The 17,889-nt window shown below is 40.7% G+C and overlaps 1 protein-coding gene across 1 annotated transcript in view; it reads right to left on the bottom strand.

The window, feature by feature from the left end:
- Window positions 1-17,889, bottom strand: part of RNF130 (ring finger protein 130) — a 137,548-nt gene that overhangs the window by 73,666 nt on the left and 45,993 nt on the right. The window contains exon 3 of the mRNA XM_040241416.1: window positions 324-574. Coding sequence (XP_040097350.1) covers window positions 324-574 — 251 coding nt within the window. The remainder of the gene's footprint in view (window positions 1-323; window positions 575-17,889) is intronic.

The raw sequence follows: 17,889 nt of genomic DNA on the forward strand, positions 1-17,889 counted from the left end.
TCTTTCATCCTTCCAACTCCCCTGCTACTGACAATGAATGTTACTACCTTAAAAATGCAACTTTGCAATATTTTTTCAAATTACTAGAATTAGGTATATCACACTCTGATATTAAGCTAACCATTCACTGGGAATATTCCAAGTGATCCCTATAAACTTAATAATTTCTCCATTTAGGTTTTTCAAATATCCTTAAAACACTTGTATAGATATGTTTTTGACCACTTTTTAATGAAAAAATGTTCATATTGTGTATGATTACAACAGATGTTTATGAATTACAGCCAGTAAGCATTAATCACTATAGAGTACTGGTAGCTCACCTGGTTCCTGTCCCGGGCATTTGTATACCTGATCTTCTGAATGAAGTAGAATATAAGCCAGGCTGAAGAAATAATCATCAAAACAATAAAGGATATTGACACGAAGACTAGAGAACCACGGCTGAAGTTCTTTGGCGGCATTCGAGTTCCAACAGCTATTGTCATTTGTACAGAGATGTTTTTCTCCAGATAACTCAATATATCTTTACCCCTCAATTCTGTAATCATGACAGCAATAATATCTCCAGTGCCTGTAATGTAAAATAAATATATATACTCAAGTGACATTTAAAATTTACAGAATATCAAATATATAAAAATGTTACTTAGAAAAACTACTGCAATTTTTGCTAATGGCAAGGTTTTGCAGATTCACATGAAATGAAGCTGTAATTGGGCATGCTGGCACCAAGTGGGAAAAGAAATTTGATGTGCACTACTTAAGATTTAAACAAACACACTTAAAGCATAAAATGACTGTAGTGGTAAAAGCCGTATTAATTTGTCTTACAACTGTATTTGAAAGACAGACCATTAAATCAGCCAAATGCAACAAGAGACAGTGCACAACACTGTATTATCCAGCAGCCATGCTCAGCTGGTCAGTCGTGGCCAACTCTTCATGACCCTGTGGACTGCAGCCAAGCAGGAAAAGCGCCAGGCTCCTCTGACCACGGGCTTTCCCTAGCAAGAATACTGGAGTGGACTGCCATTTCCCACTCCACGGAATCTTCCGGACCCAGGGATCGAACCTGTGTCGCCTGCATTGGCAGGCGGATTCTTGACCACTGAGCCAGCTGGGAATCGTATTACACGGCAATAGAGATGTGACAGATATCACGGCAGGTTTCACTGTAAAACCTTTCCCACCTTAAATGTGCTTTAGAGAGCCCCAATTCCTTATGAAAAGGAGAAAAACACTGTTCTTTATAACACAAAAGTTGGTACTTGTTGGCATTAACTTTTCTTATAAACATTTATGGAGCACCTATTGTGTGTAGAACTAGCACAAGGAACAGAAAGCAGCAGAGGCTCAGGATATACAGTTTTATCATCTCACTGACTTCAGACCGAAATTTGATAACAGAGTGTCAACAGCAAAATGCCAAATGGTGGTATCTTTAATCAGTAACAGCTGAAACTATCTTAGGTCCTATGTGTACACTGGACTAGAGGAAGGTTCCTTTTTTGTTCACCCCAATTTATATGTTTCATTTATAATATTCAATTGAAAGGACTATCCTTGTACAATGTACAAAGACCATTTACAACTCAAAAGAAATTCAATAAACAGTTTATCAGAATACTGATTAAAATCCCCAAAACAAAAAGAAAACTACAAATTAAAGCAACAAGTTAACATCTAATTATCTTTCTGATATAAGAGTTCTGATCAGTAAGTTAGAAAAAAATCTAAAATGATGCTAAACCATTTAAAATTTCCAGTTAGAAACCTTAAGTGATTTTAAAATGCTGTTCAACACGCAGTATTCTGTGGTATAAGATACCAGGTATGGCTATAAAGTAACTGAGACGGATCCCACAAACGACACATGACAATCAGTCTCATTGCTTTATAATCACACCAGGTACAAACAGTTTTAGAAATCAATTCTGAGGCTCCCTCTTGAAGACTCAAGCTGGAAAAGGAGCTGGGAAAGCTGCAAAGGTAGCCAAGGGAACTGATCCATGTAATTTCATTCATTAAAACAACACTAAGTGAGTACCACCTAATATCAATGGAAAGCTGTTTGGGAAAAGAAAGATTTAATTATTTCAACCATCCTTTCAACAATATTTATTGAGTTATATACTATCAGCAAGGCTCCTTAATGTCCACTTCCCAAAGAGAATGGAAATAACATTCTGCTGTGAAATAACAGAAAAGATATATATTGGTGTCTGTCTCTGGTTCCTGGGACAAAGCTCCCAAACGCTTGCAATTTCCTAAGTAACAGCACTAGGAAGGAGCATCTTTGGTTCTAATATTAGGTCTCTCACCTTGGTTCCTGAAACAGAGTCCCTAAACCCCTTGGAATCCCCTGGATGACAGTAGTGTCTTTTGTTCTAATGAGGTGAATCTTGGTGAGCTCCTGGATAGCAGCAGGATCGTTGGCTGGTCACCAGAAAGACCAAACCGTGATGAGGAGCTTGGACCTTTCAGCCCCATCTCCCAGTCCTTTGGGAAGGAAAAGGGACTGGAAATGTGAAGCCTGCATAAAAACCCAAAGGTATGGGGATCCACGAATGTCCAGGCCGGTGAACACAGGGAGGAGGTGGAGGACAGCACGCCAGAGCGCCCCTGCTCACACTCTTTGCCCTGTGTATCGTTTACCCTTTATCTTTATAATAAACCCGTAAATGTTAGGCTTCCTCCAGATTTCTATCAGCCATTCTAACAAACTTTCAGACAGAAGGAAGGGGTTGACGGAATCACAGCATATAACTGGTGGGTCAGAAGCACTTGTGACAATCCTGGACTGCCAGCTGGCTTCTGGTGTGGCGATAAGGCAGCTGGGGTGTCCTGTGGGACTGACGCTAACACCAAGCAGATACTGTCAGAATCAAACTGAATTACAGGACACCCAGCTAGAGTTGCTGAAAATCGCTCGGTACAGGGAAAACCCCACAAACATTTCTTGACCAGGAAGAAGTGTCAGAAGTGAAGTTTTCTTTGTGAGTAGTAGAGGTTTTTCCTTTACACCTGCTCTTGATTATGTGAAAACTACAACTGCTCTCAAAGGGCAACGGAGAATCTTAAACGGGACTAGACAGAGGAGCCAAATACTACTGCTGGTCAAACAAAGTGAAAAACAGCAGATCATCAGAATACTAACAAAGGAACTAGGCTCTCAACCATTCGTTTTAGCTCATAAATCCCTTAGAGAATCTGATGGTAGCATGCTCCCTTCTAATTTCAGCAGAGGTCCATGACTTCCTCACGCCCCACCCATAAATGAGATCTTGGCTCAAAGATCCTAATTTAAGGACTGCCTCAGACACTCGACTTTTAAAGACTTGTGAAGCTGTCTTTTAAAGACTTGTAAAGACTTGTGAAGCCAGTTTCTGTTGTGGGGAGAGTATCAGTGCAGGAAAAATGTAAGCTCAGGATAAAATTATGGTTAGATCAAGTAATGACTGATAAGAGCTGGATGAAGCACAGGCTGGAATCAAGATTGCCAGGAGAAATATCAACAACCTCAGATATGCAGATGAAACCACCCTGATGGCAGAAAGGGAAGAGGATGAGGGTGAAAGAGGAGAGTGAAAACGCTGGTTTAAAACTCAACATGCAGAAAACAAAGGTCATGGCATCCGGTCCCATCACTTCATGGCAAACAGATGGGGAAACAATAGAAACAGCGACAGACTTTATTTTCTTGGGCTACAAGATCACTGCAGATGGTGACTCCAGCCATGAAATTAAGATGCTTGCTCCTTGGAACAAAAGCTATGACCAACCTAGACAGCATATTAAAAAGCAGAGATATTACTTTGCTAACAAAGGTCCATCTAGTCAAGCTATGGTTTTTCCAGTAGTCATGTATGGATGTGAGAGTTGGACCATAAAGAAAGCTGAGCACTGAAGAATTGATGCTTTTGAATTGTGCTGCTTGAGAAGACTCTTCAGAGTGCCTTGGACTGCAAGGAGATCCAAGCAGTCCATCCTAAAGGAGATCAGTCCTGAATATTCATTGGAAGGACTGATGCTGAAGCTCCAATACTTTGGTCACCTGATGCAAAGAGCCAACTCATCAGAAAAGACCCTGATGCTGGGAAAGACTGATGGCAGGAGGAGAAGGGGGCAACAGAGAACCAGATGTTTGGATGGCATCGGTAACTCAATGGACGTGAGTTGGAGCAAGCTCCGGGAGGTGAAGGACAGGGAAGCCCGGAGGGTGCAGTCCACGGGGTCACGAAGAATCAGACATGACTGAACAACTGAACAACAGCAAAGGACCTGATTTGACTGTAACGATACAAACATTCAACGAAAGATGACAAATATTTGGAACAATCACCACCACTCTCACATTAAAGCCCTTGGCAAACAGTGCGAATAAATCATGAATATGGCCATTAGGATTAATTTACCAGAGATACCAATTAAGTAAAAGCCTCGTTGTGATCCCTGCTTTCATCTGTTTTATTGAAAGCTTTCTCCATTGTCATTTTTAATGTGAATGTTTCCCCTGCTTGAGTATGGCTACTTTATTAAACAACTCTATTCTTTATTTTGAGAATTTTCAAGCCTACAGAATAGTTTCAATACTCTATGAACACTTAAACACATTTTTTATTTAGATCTGTCAACTGAAGTGAGGTAACACTTCACCTTTCCTATATGTTTTTGCTGAAACAATTGACAGTAAGTTGCAAACACCATGACATTTCCTTCTTAAATACTTTAGCATTATCTCCTAAGAACATGGATATAATTCATTTATCACATTCAAGAAACTGAACTCTGATATGACACTGCTCTGCAATATACAGTCTATATTCAAATATTTCTGCCTGCTTCCAATGAGCCTCACAACTGTTTAGCTCAGCCGAGCACTCAGTACCTAATCTGGTCTTGTGGGCACTGTGCTTAGCTGTCTCGTCGGTCTCCTCTGCTTTAAAATGTCACTTTCGGACATTCACAACACTGACCTATTTGATGAGTCCAGGCAGCATATTTAGAAAATGTCCCTCCATCTGGATTTGTCCGATTGTTTTTTCATGATTATATCTCCAAAGTAAATATTTTTGGTAGGAATGGTACACAGGTGATGCTACGTCCTTCCAGCCTGCTACATCAAATGTCAGGTTTTACCTTTATTGGGGAAGGCGAGTTCTATCACTTAGCTAATCTGCTATCTGCCAGATTTTCTCTACTGTGAACAAATACTTGTCTCTTTTTAGTTAATAAGCAGTCTATAAGGTGATGCTTCCAGAATATCCAGTTTCCCAATAAGTCTTTGTTTAATGTACCCACTGATGCCCACCTGAATCAGTTACTACAACAGCATTTATAAAATGGTGACTTTTCTAATATCTTCTACTTTTTGCAAAGCGGTTTTGTAGTCAGTATGATTCTACCTATCTTTTTTCCCTACTAAATAAACAGAACTTCTGGGTTGGCATCTTTTCTGTAAGAGTCCCTTTTCCCCCAAGACTTAGCACTTCTTTGGGAAACAAAGGTATATGTAAAAATATGTTAATGCTGCTATAATCCTGACTACAAAATCAATCTCAGGGGCCAACAAATGAAGCTAAGTTCCTTTGGGCTCTGAAGTTAAAATGTCTAGGCTCGAATTCCACCATGATACTTATCCTCTCTGAACCTCTATCTCTTCTTTCAAAAAATGGTATTACTTGCAGGCATCATGGCAGATGCTTAGTAAGTGTATCTACAGTTTACTTAGCTTATCCCATTTACATTATTATTACTCACAGAAAGTAGAGGAAACCAAAAAGTCCCTACCACAAAATTTTGAACTCCTGTTGCTTCTCTTTAACTTCTCCTACAACCATGGGAAACACTCAGAGCTATCTGCTGACCAACACAATCCTCCTGGCTTCCAAGAGGACTGACCTTCAGCTCAGGGAGTGCCTGCAGTTGGGAAGTATCAGAAATCACCGAGCTCTTCTCTCAGCAGCCTTCATCACCCTACTCCTGGGAATGAATCTCAGGGCAAGACCAGTTCAGCTGGGCAACTGATACTATAGAAAGGCAGACACAGAAAGGAGCAAATGAACTGTTTGAGGCACTGGGCCCCAAGTGCAGAAAGTGCCTTCACTGCAAGGTTTCCACGTTTGTACTGTAAGCTTACCTGTTTTTTTTGTTTTTGTTTTTTTAAACAGCATCCCTGTGCAAAATCCCATTTAACAGGTTTTCTGCCTTAACAGATGAACTTGTTTGCTAAGTTCGAATCAGTTGCCAATGTTCTAAGGAATTTTAAAGCTCTTAAATAATTTCCCGTATAAAGAGTTCAGGGGAATGTTGCATTCCCATATTAAGTGTCTTCAAAGACACTTTAGTAACTTCTGGTAGTGACGTCAGTTATGCCTAAGGAATTCAATGACCTGTTTATATGTAAAGCAGAACACTGTATATTTTAAGTGAAAGAGATTAAAATTTCTTTAAAGGTCTCTCTTCCAACAACACAAGAGAGGACTTTACACATGGACATCACCAGATGGTCAGTACTAAAAACAGACTAATTACGTTATTTGCAGCAGAAGATGGAGAAGCTCTATATGGTCAGCAAAAACAACACCAAGAGCTGACTGTGGCTCACATCATCAGCTCCTTATTGTGAAATTCAGGCTCAAACTGAAGAAAGTAGGGGAAATCACTAGGCCATTCAGATATGACCTAAATCAAATCCCTTATGATGATGTGCTGACAAACAGATTCAAGGGACTAGATTTGTTAAGAGTGCCTGAAGAACAATGGACGGAGGTTCATAACACTGCACAGGACGTGATGACCAAAACCATCCCCAAGAAAAAGAAATGTAAGAAGGCCAATTGGTTTTCTGAGGAAGCCTTACAAATAGTTTAGAAAAGAAGAGAAGCCAAGAAGAAAGGGAAAGATATATCCATCTGAATGCAGAGTTCAGGAGAACAGCAAGGAGAATTAAGAAAGCTTTAAGTGACCAGTGCAAAGAAATAGAGGAAAACAATGCAATGGGAAAGACTAGAAATCTCTTTAAGAAAATTGGAGATACCAAGGGAACATTTCATAAAAAGATGGGCGCAGTAAAGGACAGAAATGGTATGGACCTAACAGAAGCAGAAGATGTTAAGAAGAGGTGGCAAGAATACACAGGAGAACTGTACAAAAAAGCTCCCAATGACCCAGATAACCATGATGGTGTGATCACTCACCTAGAGCCAGATATCCTGGAGTGCAAAGTCAAGTGGGCCTTAGGGAAGCATCACTACGGACAAAGCTAATGAAGTGATGGAATTCCAGTTGAGCTATTTCAAATCTTAAAGGTGATGCTGTTAAGAGTGCTGCACTCAATATGCTAGCAATTTGGAAAACTCAGCAGTGACCACAGGAATGGAAAAGATCAGTTTTAATTCCAATCCCAAAGAATGTTCAAATTACCGTATGATTGCATTCATGTCACATGCCAGGAAGATTATGCCCAAGATCCTTCAAGCTAGGTTTCAGTGGTATGTGAACTGTGCATTTCCAGATGTACAAACTGGATTTAGAAAAAACAGAGGAACCGGAGATCAAATTGTCTACATACACTGGATCATGGAAAAAGCAGGGGACTTCCTAAAAAAGATCTACGTGTGCTTCACTGACTATGCTAAAGCCTTTGACTGTGTGGATCACAACAAACTGAGGAATTTTCGTAGAGACAGGAATACCAGACCACCTTACCTGACTCAATGGACATGAGTTTGAGCAAACTCAGGTAGATAATGAAGGGTAGGGAAGCCTGGCGTGCTGCAGTCCGTGGGATCACAAAGAGTCGGACACAACTTAGCGACTGAACAACAAAAGGCCTAGCTAGAATGGGAACAGGTAGGTGTACGTCAGGGGTTTTCTGTGCTGGCCCATCAGTCACACTGCACCATCAATCACACTGCGCATCCTGGCTGAGCCCTGTGTGCTTGCATCTCCATGAATCTCATGATTCGAGAGATTCGGAGTTTTGCACACATCAAGAAAACCACTCAGCGAGACTCTCCTTCGGATTTGATGGAGAAATCAAAAGCTTTCCAGACAAACAAAAGTTAAGAAAATTCAGCACCACCAAATCAGCTTTACAACAAATACTAAAGGAACTTCTCTAGGCAGGAGACACAAGGGAAGGACCTACAGAAAATAAAGCCAAAATAATTAAGAAAATGGTAACAGGATTATACATATCAAAAATGACCTTAAATGTAAATGGATTAAATACACCAACCAAAAGACACAGACTGGGTGGATGAAAACATGTGCAGGTATGTGCTTTCACTTACGACATCACTATGCTTGACCCTCCCAAATTGTATACGTAACCATTTTATACTGTTAAGGTACTCATGTTCCCATTATGACTTGCAATTGCAATGATCTTTTATTTTTTGTCAGGTTATTGGTTGTGAAAGCTGATAAACATCTTTTACTGTTGGGATTATGTAACTGTCACTCACTCACTACTGCTGTATCATGACTGGTCAACACTTAACTATATCAAGCCATTCATTCCCTTCTGGCTTGTAGAGTTTCTATCCCTTCTGTAGGTGGTAACTGATGGGAGTTCCCTTGTATGTTATTTGTCATTTTTTCCTTTAATATTTTGTCTTTAATTTTCGTCAGTTTGATTACTATGAGTCTCTCTGTGCTCCTCCTCGGGTTTATCCTGCCTGGGACTCTCTGCGCTTCCTGGACTTGGTTAACTATTTCCTTGCCCACATTTGGGAAGTTTTCAGCTATTATCTCTTCAAATATTTTCTCAGGTCCTTTCTCTCGCTCTTGTCTTTCTGGGACCCTATAATGTAAATGTTGGTGTGTTTAATGTTGTCCCAGAGGTCTCTTGGTCAACAGAAAAATAACAGAAATCTATAGCACCAAAACTAGGACCTAATAGAAAACCTATAATTACTTTTTGAAGTCCAGATGCATCTTAGAACTATCTTGAAACTTTTTGGAAAATACAAATGCTCAAGTATTGATTTTTTTTCTCCAAAGCTCCAGATGTGTTTCTAATGAGCAGTCATGTTTAAAAACAACTGAACTATATGATGGTCTTTTATCTAGTTTGTTTCACTTTTTCTATTTCATATTCAGTGCTCCCATTTCATTTAGTTTATGTTCTCCAATTTCTCCACCTCTTCTTTTTGGGATGTTCTTTCTCAAGCCTTTATTAAGTGCAGTAGAAAAGCTTTTGTATACATATATATAAATATGTGTAATATATATATATTTTAAAAACTTACGAGTTTTTGCCTAACTAAAAAAAATTGACATTTTGATTCCACTTGTTTGACTTAGTATGAATAGAATGTTAGATTTCTAATTAAAAAATAGATATGTAACAAGCAACAAAGGTTTACTGTACAGCACAAGGAACTACAGTCAATATCTTGTAATAACCTATGATGGAAAATAATTTCAGAAATAATACATTACATATATTTGTATAACAGTCAATATCTTGTAATAACCTATGATGGAAAATAATTTCAAAAATAATACATTACATATATTTGTATAACTGAATCACTTTGCTGTGCACCTGAAATATTGTAACTCAATCATACTTCAGTAAAATATATTTATTAAAAAAAAAGAATTCAAGTGAGGCTGCCATGGAGGAGTGCGTTTGTGAGCCCTGCCCTTGGTGGGTTATGTGGATGGTGGTAGTGGCACCTTCACTATGGGTATTATCAGCAGGGAGTCTTCAGGCTATTAAGAGCTTCTGGAATCGCCCTCCTGCTGGAACCTGGCACCAACTGACAGGTAGTGTCAACGCTGTGAGGGTCTGAGCCCCTCAGACTGGAGATATCTTCGTCATGTGGGGGGGACATGTTTTCCACCATCAACTGTGGTCTGGTGCTGCTGTGGGGCAAGAAAGACCCCTGGAGCTTCCTCACCCCTGGAGCACTGACCAGCACTGTGCCAGCTGCCCACAGTGGCCACTGGCCACGGCTGGCTCAGCAATGATGGGGGTGCATCCCGCTGGCCCTCATCGAGGGTGCAGGCATCCTCCAAACTCACTAGAGGGCCCAGCAGTTCTGCAGTGCACCCCCATTCCTGGAGGAGCTCAGCCAGCTGCCCCCTGAGTGTACCCTGGCCGCAGGCTACCCCAGCTATCAGCAATATCATGGAGGAAGTGACCACTTATCATGGAAGCGCCTCTTCTGTTCTCTCCCCAGTTATCTACCTCGAAGGGAGGGCTGGCTCCCAGGTGGCCCTAGGACCCTTCAGAGAGGGCCTCTACTCTGTTCCCTTATCCCAGGTTGGGTGTGGGATACCCTAGCTGCCCCGATGGGTGGGTCCCTTCTCTATCAGGACACCATGGTCCCTACTCACATGTAACACACTCCCATCCCAGTCTCTCTACACAGTGCCCTGATGAGCATTTAGTCAGTTCTGAAGGGCCTCTGTACTTACTCCTTGAGCCCCACACAGGAGCTGTTCTCCAGGACAGGGGCAGAGCACTCTTCAGGGACCTGGGAGCCCTCGGGTTTGGAGCCGCACAGAGAGTGGTCTCTAACAAAGGCTTGTGGGATGAATGTGTAGGAGGGGAAATGAAAAAAAAAAAAAAAGAGAGAAAAAAATACGCTACATTCTTTCACAAAATGAATGCACTTGTGGGTGACAGATTAATATATTATAGATTTCCTGCTGAGATTTGTCACTGTTTTTTCCTAAAACATATACTTGTATTTCATGCCTCTATTCAAAACCTTTCATGTATCCCTGCTGCTGCTGCTAAGTTGCTTTAGTCATGTCCGACTCTGTGCGACCGCATAGACGGCAGCCCACCAGGCTACGCTGTCCCTGGGATTCTCCAAGCAAGAACACTGGAGTGGGTTGCCATTTCCTTCTCCAATGCATGAAAGTGAAAAGTGAAAGTGAAGTCGCTCGGTCGTGTCCAACTCTTAGCGACCCCGTGGACTGCAGCCCACCAGGCTCCTCCGTCCATGGGATTTTCCAGGCAAGAGTGCTGGAGTGGGGTGTCGTGTACCCCTAGTGAATAATGAAGTTGCTCAGTTGTGTCCGACTCTTTGCAATCCTGTGGACTGTAGGCCACCCGGCTCTTCCATCCATAGCATTTCCCAGGCAAGAATACTGGAGTGGGTTGCCATTTCCTTCTCCCGGCGATCTTCCCGACCCAGGGATCAACCCAGGTCTCCCTCATTGCAGGCACATCCTTTAACCTCTGAGCCACCAGGGAAGCCTTACTGTCAACTAATAAAGGTCAAACTCCATGACATTCAGGGCAGCTCAGGAGACAAGTGGGCCTGAACGTAGCATTGTGTAACGCCTATTCTTCAGTCACCAAGTCGTGTCCGGCTCTTTGCACCCTCACGGACTGCAGCATGCCAGGCTTCCCTGTCCTTCACTATCTCCCGAAGTTTGCTCAAATCATGTCCACTGAGTTGGTGATGTTATTTAACCATCTCATCATCTGCCGCCCCCTTTCCTTTTGCCTTCAATCTTTCCCAGCAGCAGGGTCTTTTCCAATGCGTAGGCTCATGTGATGTTAGACACTTACTGACCAAATGAAGTCATTTGTCCAAAATGACTGAAACAGTGGCTCATGATCTAAGTAGTATGCAAGGGTGAAGTGTGGAGGAGGATAAATCTGAGAGAACAGAGGGCCCGCAGAACTCAAAGCTTCAACAAACTCAAATGACAGGACAGAAAGAGAACAAGCGACAGTCAGAGAGCAGGATGCTGGAACTGAGACTCAAGAGACATAAAAATTCCAGGAGATAATGAGGCCAGGTTCCTAATGAGGTCAAAGGAGCTCAGAGAAGAATTTTAGGTTTGGTTGTTCACTCCCCACATGGATATTGAAGCTGGCCAGGATGACAGCAGGGATAGGTATGTATGGGTGAGTGAGTCAGGAGTCAGCGCCTCTGAGAAGCGACAGGCAGGGAGGTGAATGACTGATACAAGAGGGACACACGGTGTGGAACAAGAGAATGAAAGGTAAGGTTGTTACCGTGGAAGTGTGCTGGTGTGAAAGCAGCTGTACTGCTTCAAGAAAATGCCAGTACCGTGGATATCCAGCTGATGCCCACAAGGTTCACAACACTGATGAACTTGAAATTGTGCTGAAGTCTGAACCTAAACCACCTGCCCAAAAGCTGGCATAAAGGAGAGCTCCATGTGTGAGCCACCAAGCGATTTCAGAGCTGCTTGATAATTCCTGATGATTCTCGGCTATAATTTGTCCTCAAAAAGAACAGGGGTCTACTGAACCCTTGTTCTTTTATTGAGTAGGAAGTTCCTCAAACAAGTAGGGCCAAGGCTCAATGCCCAGTACTCAAACGTCATTTCTTTTCTTCTTATGCTATCCCCTGCCTGTATGTACTCTTCGGGTAATTTCTGTTCTCACTGAAAAAAGAGGAGCAAAGACCAGATGGAAAAAAAGCCACTTTTGCCCTTGATATAGAGAGGCAGAAAAGTAGGAGGATAATTAGGGGGACAGCACCAGACACCAAGAAAATCATCCAATCTTTTAGTCAGACGAGTCCTTAGAGATCTTCTTCAACATAATACAGGAACCCCCTATCAATTACTTAAAAAAAATTCTACTTATTTGCTTTTGGCTGGGCTGGGTCTTCATTGCCGCAGGGGCTTTTCTCTAGTGAGGGAGGGCAGGGGTCGCCCTTCGGTTGCGGCGCAGACCTCTCACTGCAGAGGCTGCTCCTGTGGCAGAGCACGGGCTCTAGTGTGCGCAGCCTCGGCAGGTGCGGTTCTCGGGCTCTGGAGCACCAGCTCAGCACTTGTGGTGCATACAGCTGCTCCAGGCCATGTGGAATCCTCCTGGACCAGGGATGGGACCTGTGCCTCCTGTACGGGCAGGTGGACTCTCTACTGCTGAGCCACCAGGGAAGCCCGGTTTTTAGTACAGAAAGGTCCTTTTAATAACCAAATTCTTGACTCCTGAATGCCCACTCATGGCTATTGGTTCTCTTCTCTGGAGAAGTATCACTGAACAAATAAACTGTATTTCACTTATCGATGGTGTAAAATACCATAAACTGCAAAGTGCACCATTACTGTATGTATCATGAAGAAAAAAATCCTGTGAAACCATAAGATGCCATCAAATATAAGAAAAACCTCCAAGAATTGATGAAAACTCCTCTTCACTTGGAAGAAGTCAAAGACATCTTCTCTGGGACTCTGCCTCAGTCTTTTCTCCATACTAATTATTCCCAAAGTCCCAAATTATTCATTTTTAAAAAAGATTTTTAGAAGAATCTAACATTTACAAGTTGGAAATCTAAAAAATTCTTTTCCCCCAAACCATTCAAGAGTAAGCTACTGGCATGATGCCACATCATCCCTAAACATTCAGTGTGTATTCTATAAACAAACAAAAAAAACCACTTATAAATAAACAGTACAATCACCCAAATCAGGAAATTAACACTGATACATTACTGCTGTCTAATCTGAGAGTCCATTCAATCCACTCAATTTCCCAATAATGTCCGTTACAGTGGTCCATGCCAGAGCCACACGTTACATTTAACAGTCTCTTAGGCTTTGCCTGACGCTCATGCCCTTGATGTCTTTATTCTGCAGAATGTACCTCATTCTGGATGTGTCCGGTGTTTCCTTGTGGTGAGACTCAGGTCACACACCTCTGGCAGGAACATCACAGAAGTGATGCTGTGCTCTTTCTGGTGAATACTCCCAGGGGGCACAGTTTGGGTACAACCCATTACTAGTGATGTTCACTTTGATCATTCATAAGAGTGATGTCCTCCAGGCATTTCCAGTGACTCTTTCCCCTAGTAAATGTTAAATATTCTGTAGGGAGGTATTCTGAGACGAGGTAAGCATTCCATTCCTCATCAAACTTTCACTTTATTTTACTTTTTAGATCAGTATGAATTCACGGTTATTATTTTACTTAGGGGTCTAAAACACTATCATTATTAACTTGATGCTAAAATTCCAAATTGTGTTCAATAAAACTTTTTCCATTCTGTTCTTTTTTGGACATTTTTAAATGTCTTTTTCAATTAAGAATGAATATAATACTTCAATACCAAGAGCAGCATGACACTAATGTCTCCCTTCATCTGAATAGTATGCTTACAGGGATACAGGTCAAGCTTTCAATAATACTTTTTAGCAGCCATGCTATATTTTAGCATATGCTGAGCTTACATGATTATTGTTCCCAGCTCTCCTCAACTTTAACTGTTACTTTCTCCACAAAACCTAGTTACTAATTTTTTTACACCATTTGTGGGCTGACTTAATACTTTCTTTTCATTGTTATATCTTCCAAGATCCACTAGTTTTGTGCCATTTTCAAGTTAAGATACCTATATTTATGTTTTCTTATAAGTTTCATTTAAAAAAAATCTTATTTAAGTATAGTTGATTTACAATGTTAATGTCTGCTGTACTGCAAAGTGACTCAATTATACATATATATCTTCTTTTTCACATTCTTTTCCATTATGACTTATCACAGGATATTGAATACAGTTCCCCTTGCTATACAGTTGGACCCTGTTATTTATCCGTCCTATATATTAGTTTGCACCTACTAATCCTAAACGCCCCATCTTTCCCTCCTACACATCCCTTGCCCCTTGGCAACCACAAGTCTGTTCTGAGTCTGTTTTATAGATATGTTCATATGTGCCATATTTTAGACTCCACACGTAAGTGATAACAGATGGTGTTTGTCCTTCTCTTTCTGACTTACTTTAGTTAGTATGATAATCTCTAGGTTCATCAATTTTGCTGCAAATGGCACTATTTCATTCTTTTTTATGGCTGAGTAATACTCCACTGTATTGGGTTGGCCAAAGAGTTCCTTTGGTTTTTAAGGAAAAGTAAAAGACACGTTTTTCATTTTCACTGAGAATTTTATTGAACAGTATATTCACTGTTTTGTTCCACTACCTTCTGCCACTTTTCAGGCAACTTCAAAATTTCATTTTCCAAAATTTTTTATCTCTTTGAGCAAAGAACTGTTTCAGGTGCCTTTTATAATCCTCCAGGAAATTGAATTTTTCTTCTATTAAGAGAATTTTGTAAAGACAGAAATAAATGGAAATCTGAAGGTTCAATGTCTGATAATTGTGGACTTTTTAATGATGGTCATTCTGACCCATGTGAGGTGGAACCTCATTATAGTTTTGCTTTGCATTTCTCTAATAATAAGTAATGATCAGCATCTTTTCACTTGCCTATTGGTCACCTGTTATGTTTGCTTTGGAGAACTGTCTATTTAGGCCTTCTGCCCATTTTTGTACTGGGTTGTTTGTTTTCCTGTTATTGAACTATATGAGCTGTTTGTATGTTTTAGAAAGTAAGCCCTTGTCAGCTGTACCACTTGCAAATATCTTCTCCCAGTCCGTAGGCTGTCTTTTCATTCTGTTTATGGTTTCCTTTGCTGTGCAAGAGCTTGCAAATTTGATTAGGTACAAGTTTTTGATGAAAAAATTTTTTAATGAGTGGAGAAAGAAAAGTTAAGTCCACCAGCATTCCAACCAGGGAAGGTTTAAATTGAGAAGAAAACTTACGATAGCTTTTACATCAAGCACCAGCACTCTAAAGGCCTTACAATATGCTTTTTATGTTTAAAAACTTCTAAGTCTGAGAACTCAGTGAACTGAAGAAAATGGATGGTGGTTGGTGCCAGTCAGGTTTCTCACTTTTAGAGTGGGAGTTCACAGATAAGCAAAGGGAGAAAACCACAAGGACCCGTGTAATGTAATGGATTAGCATCGGAGAACTAAGTATGAACTCATTCTAAGCCTAAAATAGATACAAATGGTTATATATAGAAATATTTAGTTATGTGCATATACAGATATTAGTATACACATATATATTTCCTTTGTCTGTCAACTGAGAAGGTCCAGAAACAATAAAACCTTAAGAGTAACAAGTACATCTAATACCCGGAGCGTGATTTCTAGTATCATTTTTCCAATAAATGGAAACTAGGGTTCCTTAGAGAAATGCTTGATTCTAGGAATGGGAAAGGAAATATAGACAAGAAGAACCTGGAGCATCTTATAGCACCAGAAAAGAAGAAAATGCTCAAAACACAAAACAAACAAAAAAACCAACACTCGTAGTAATGGAAACATGTCAAAGGACACAAGAGTCAACTGAAAGAGCTCCCAATGGCCAAGGTTAGAATAATGTGAACTAAAAATAAGCCAAGAAATATTGTATTATAATACAAAGTACCAAATAAATATCCATAAGTCCATTCTGATACATATAAATGACTGAATAAATCAACAGAAACATGGAATAAATCCCAAGTAAATAAATAATAAATAAATAAATAAAAGGTTTATTTTAAAGAGTCATGCTATAAAATGGAACTTATCTGAAGAAAAAAAAAAACAAAACAGTGACTAGAAAACAAAGAACACTTTTAAAGTGCTGAAACCCAGAATTCTACATCTGTGTCCTTAAAAAATGATAGCAGAAAAAGACACTTTAGGGTAAATGAATGATGAGAGAATTGGTCACAGCAGATCTGCGCTGCAAGAAATGATTTAAAAGATTATCTAGACTGAAAGGGAAAAGACACTAGATGATATCTGTGACTACACAAAGGGAAAAAGAACACCAGAAATGCAACAGGAGTAAATAATATAAAAGCCTATTACTTTTCCCTTCATCAGTTTTTCTGTTCCCATTACCCTAGCCAACAAGTGACTTCTTCTCATTCCTCCTCCAAAGGCTCTACAGACTTAAGAGTTTGACAGGAAGTCTTACAAAGGCAGAAAGGCCCTCCTAGGGAGAGTCCATCTACAAACTCTGGGGAAGGATTTTACACTTAAAAACATGGAGGGGTACTTCTGGCATTTAGTAGGCATGTGCCTGGGAGGCTAAACACTCTAAATACAAAGGACAGTTCTACAGAGCCAAGAATTATCAGTATCCTACCTCCTGAAAAACCCGAACTGAGGAGCACTGTAAGGTATCAGTTAATCTTTACCAGTCCTCTAACACATGGAGCAAGGCTGCACCATTTTCCTTAGCAGCTGTGCCTGCGGCACTAGCTCTGAGCTTGTCCCTGTAAATCCAGGTCACCGTCATATGAACAGCTAACAAGTAAAAAACGCCTTCTGTCCTGTAACCTGTGAAACTGATTTCTAAGCTAGTATTCTAAACCCCACGCAGATCCTTTACATTAGTTTAGCTTCCTCCTCTTCTACTGCTGGAGAGGAAAGGATAAGCACAAGCAAGATAAAATCACAAGTCAAGTGATGAGTCCAATCAACTTACTCAGGATACTGAGCCTGCAGTGTCTGAATGAGGAATACTAGAAGATAAATCGGAGAAGGCAATGGCACCCCACTCCAGTACTCTTGCCTGGAAAATCCCATGGATGGAGGAGCCTGGTAGGCTGCAGTCCATGGGGTCGCTAAGAGTCAGACATGACTGAGCGACTTCCCTTTCACTTTTCACTTTCATGCGTTGGAGGAGGAAATGGCAACCCACTCCAGTGTTCTTGCCTAGGGGAGCTCGGTGGGCTGCCGTCTATGGGTTCCACAGAGTTGAACACGACTGAGGCGACTCAGCAGCAGCAGCAGCAGAAGATAAATTGTCTTAAGTATCTAGCAGAGGGAGGGGCTCTCTACTTCCAGGGAGATAAAGGACAAGTTCAGAGCTTACAGGAATGTTTTAAAACAATCATCAGCAATCATTTTTTAAAAGCTGTTATTTTTCAAAAGCTACTGCTTACATATTAGTTTCAGATTTTTCTTGATAATTATGAATTTCTGAAAAAAGTGTATGGATCACATGGAAGATACAGAAGAGATATTTGCAAACTCAGGCCACAGACACAATTAAGAGTCTATTTTCTACTATAGTAGTATATTTAAA

This window comes from Oryx dammah, unplaced genomic scaffold (genome assembly GCF_014754425.2).
Source record: "Oryx dammah isolate SB20612 unplaced genomic scaffold, SCBI_Odam_1.1 HiC_scaffold_5, whole genome shotgun sequence".
NCBI lineage: Eukaryota > Metazoa > Chordata > Mammalia > Artiodactyla > Bovidae > Oryx > Oryx dammah.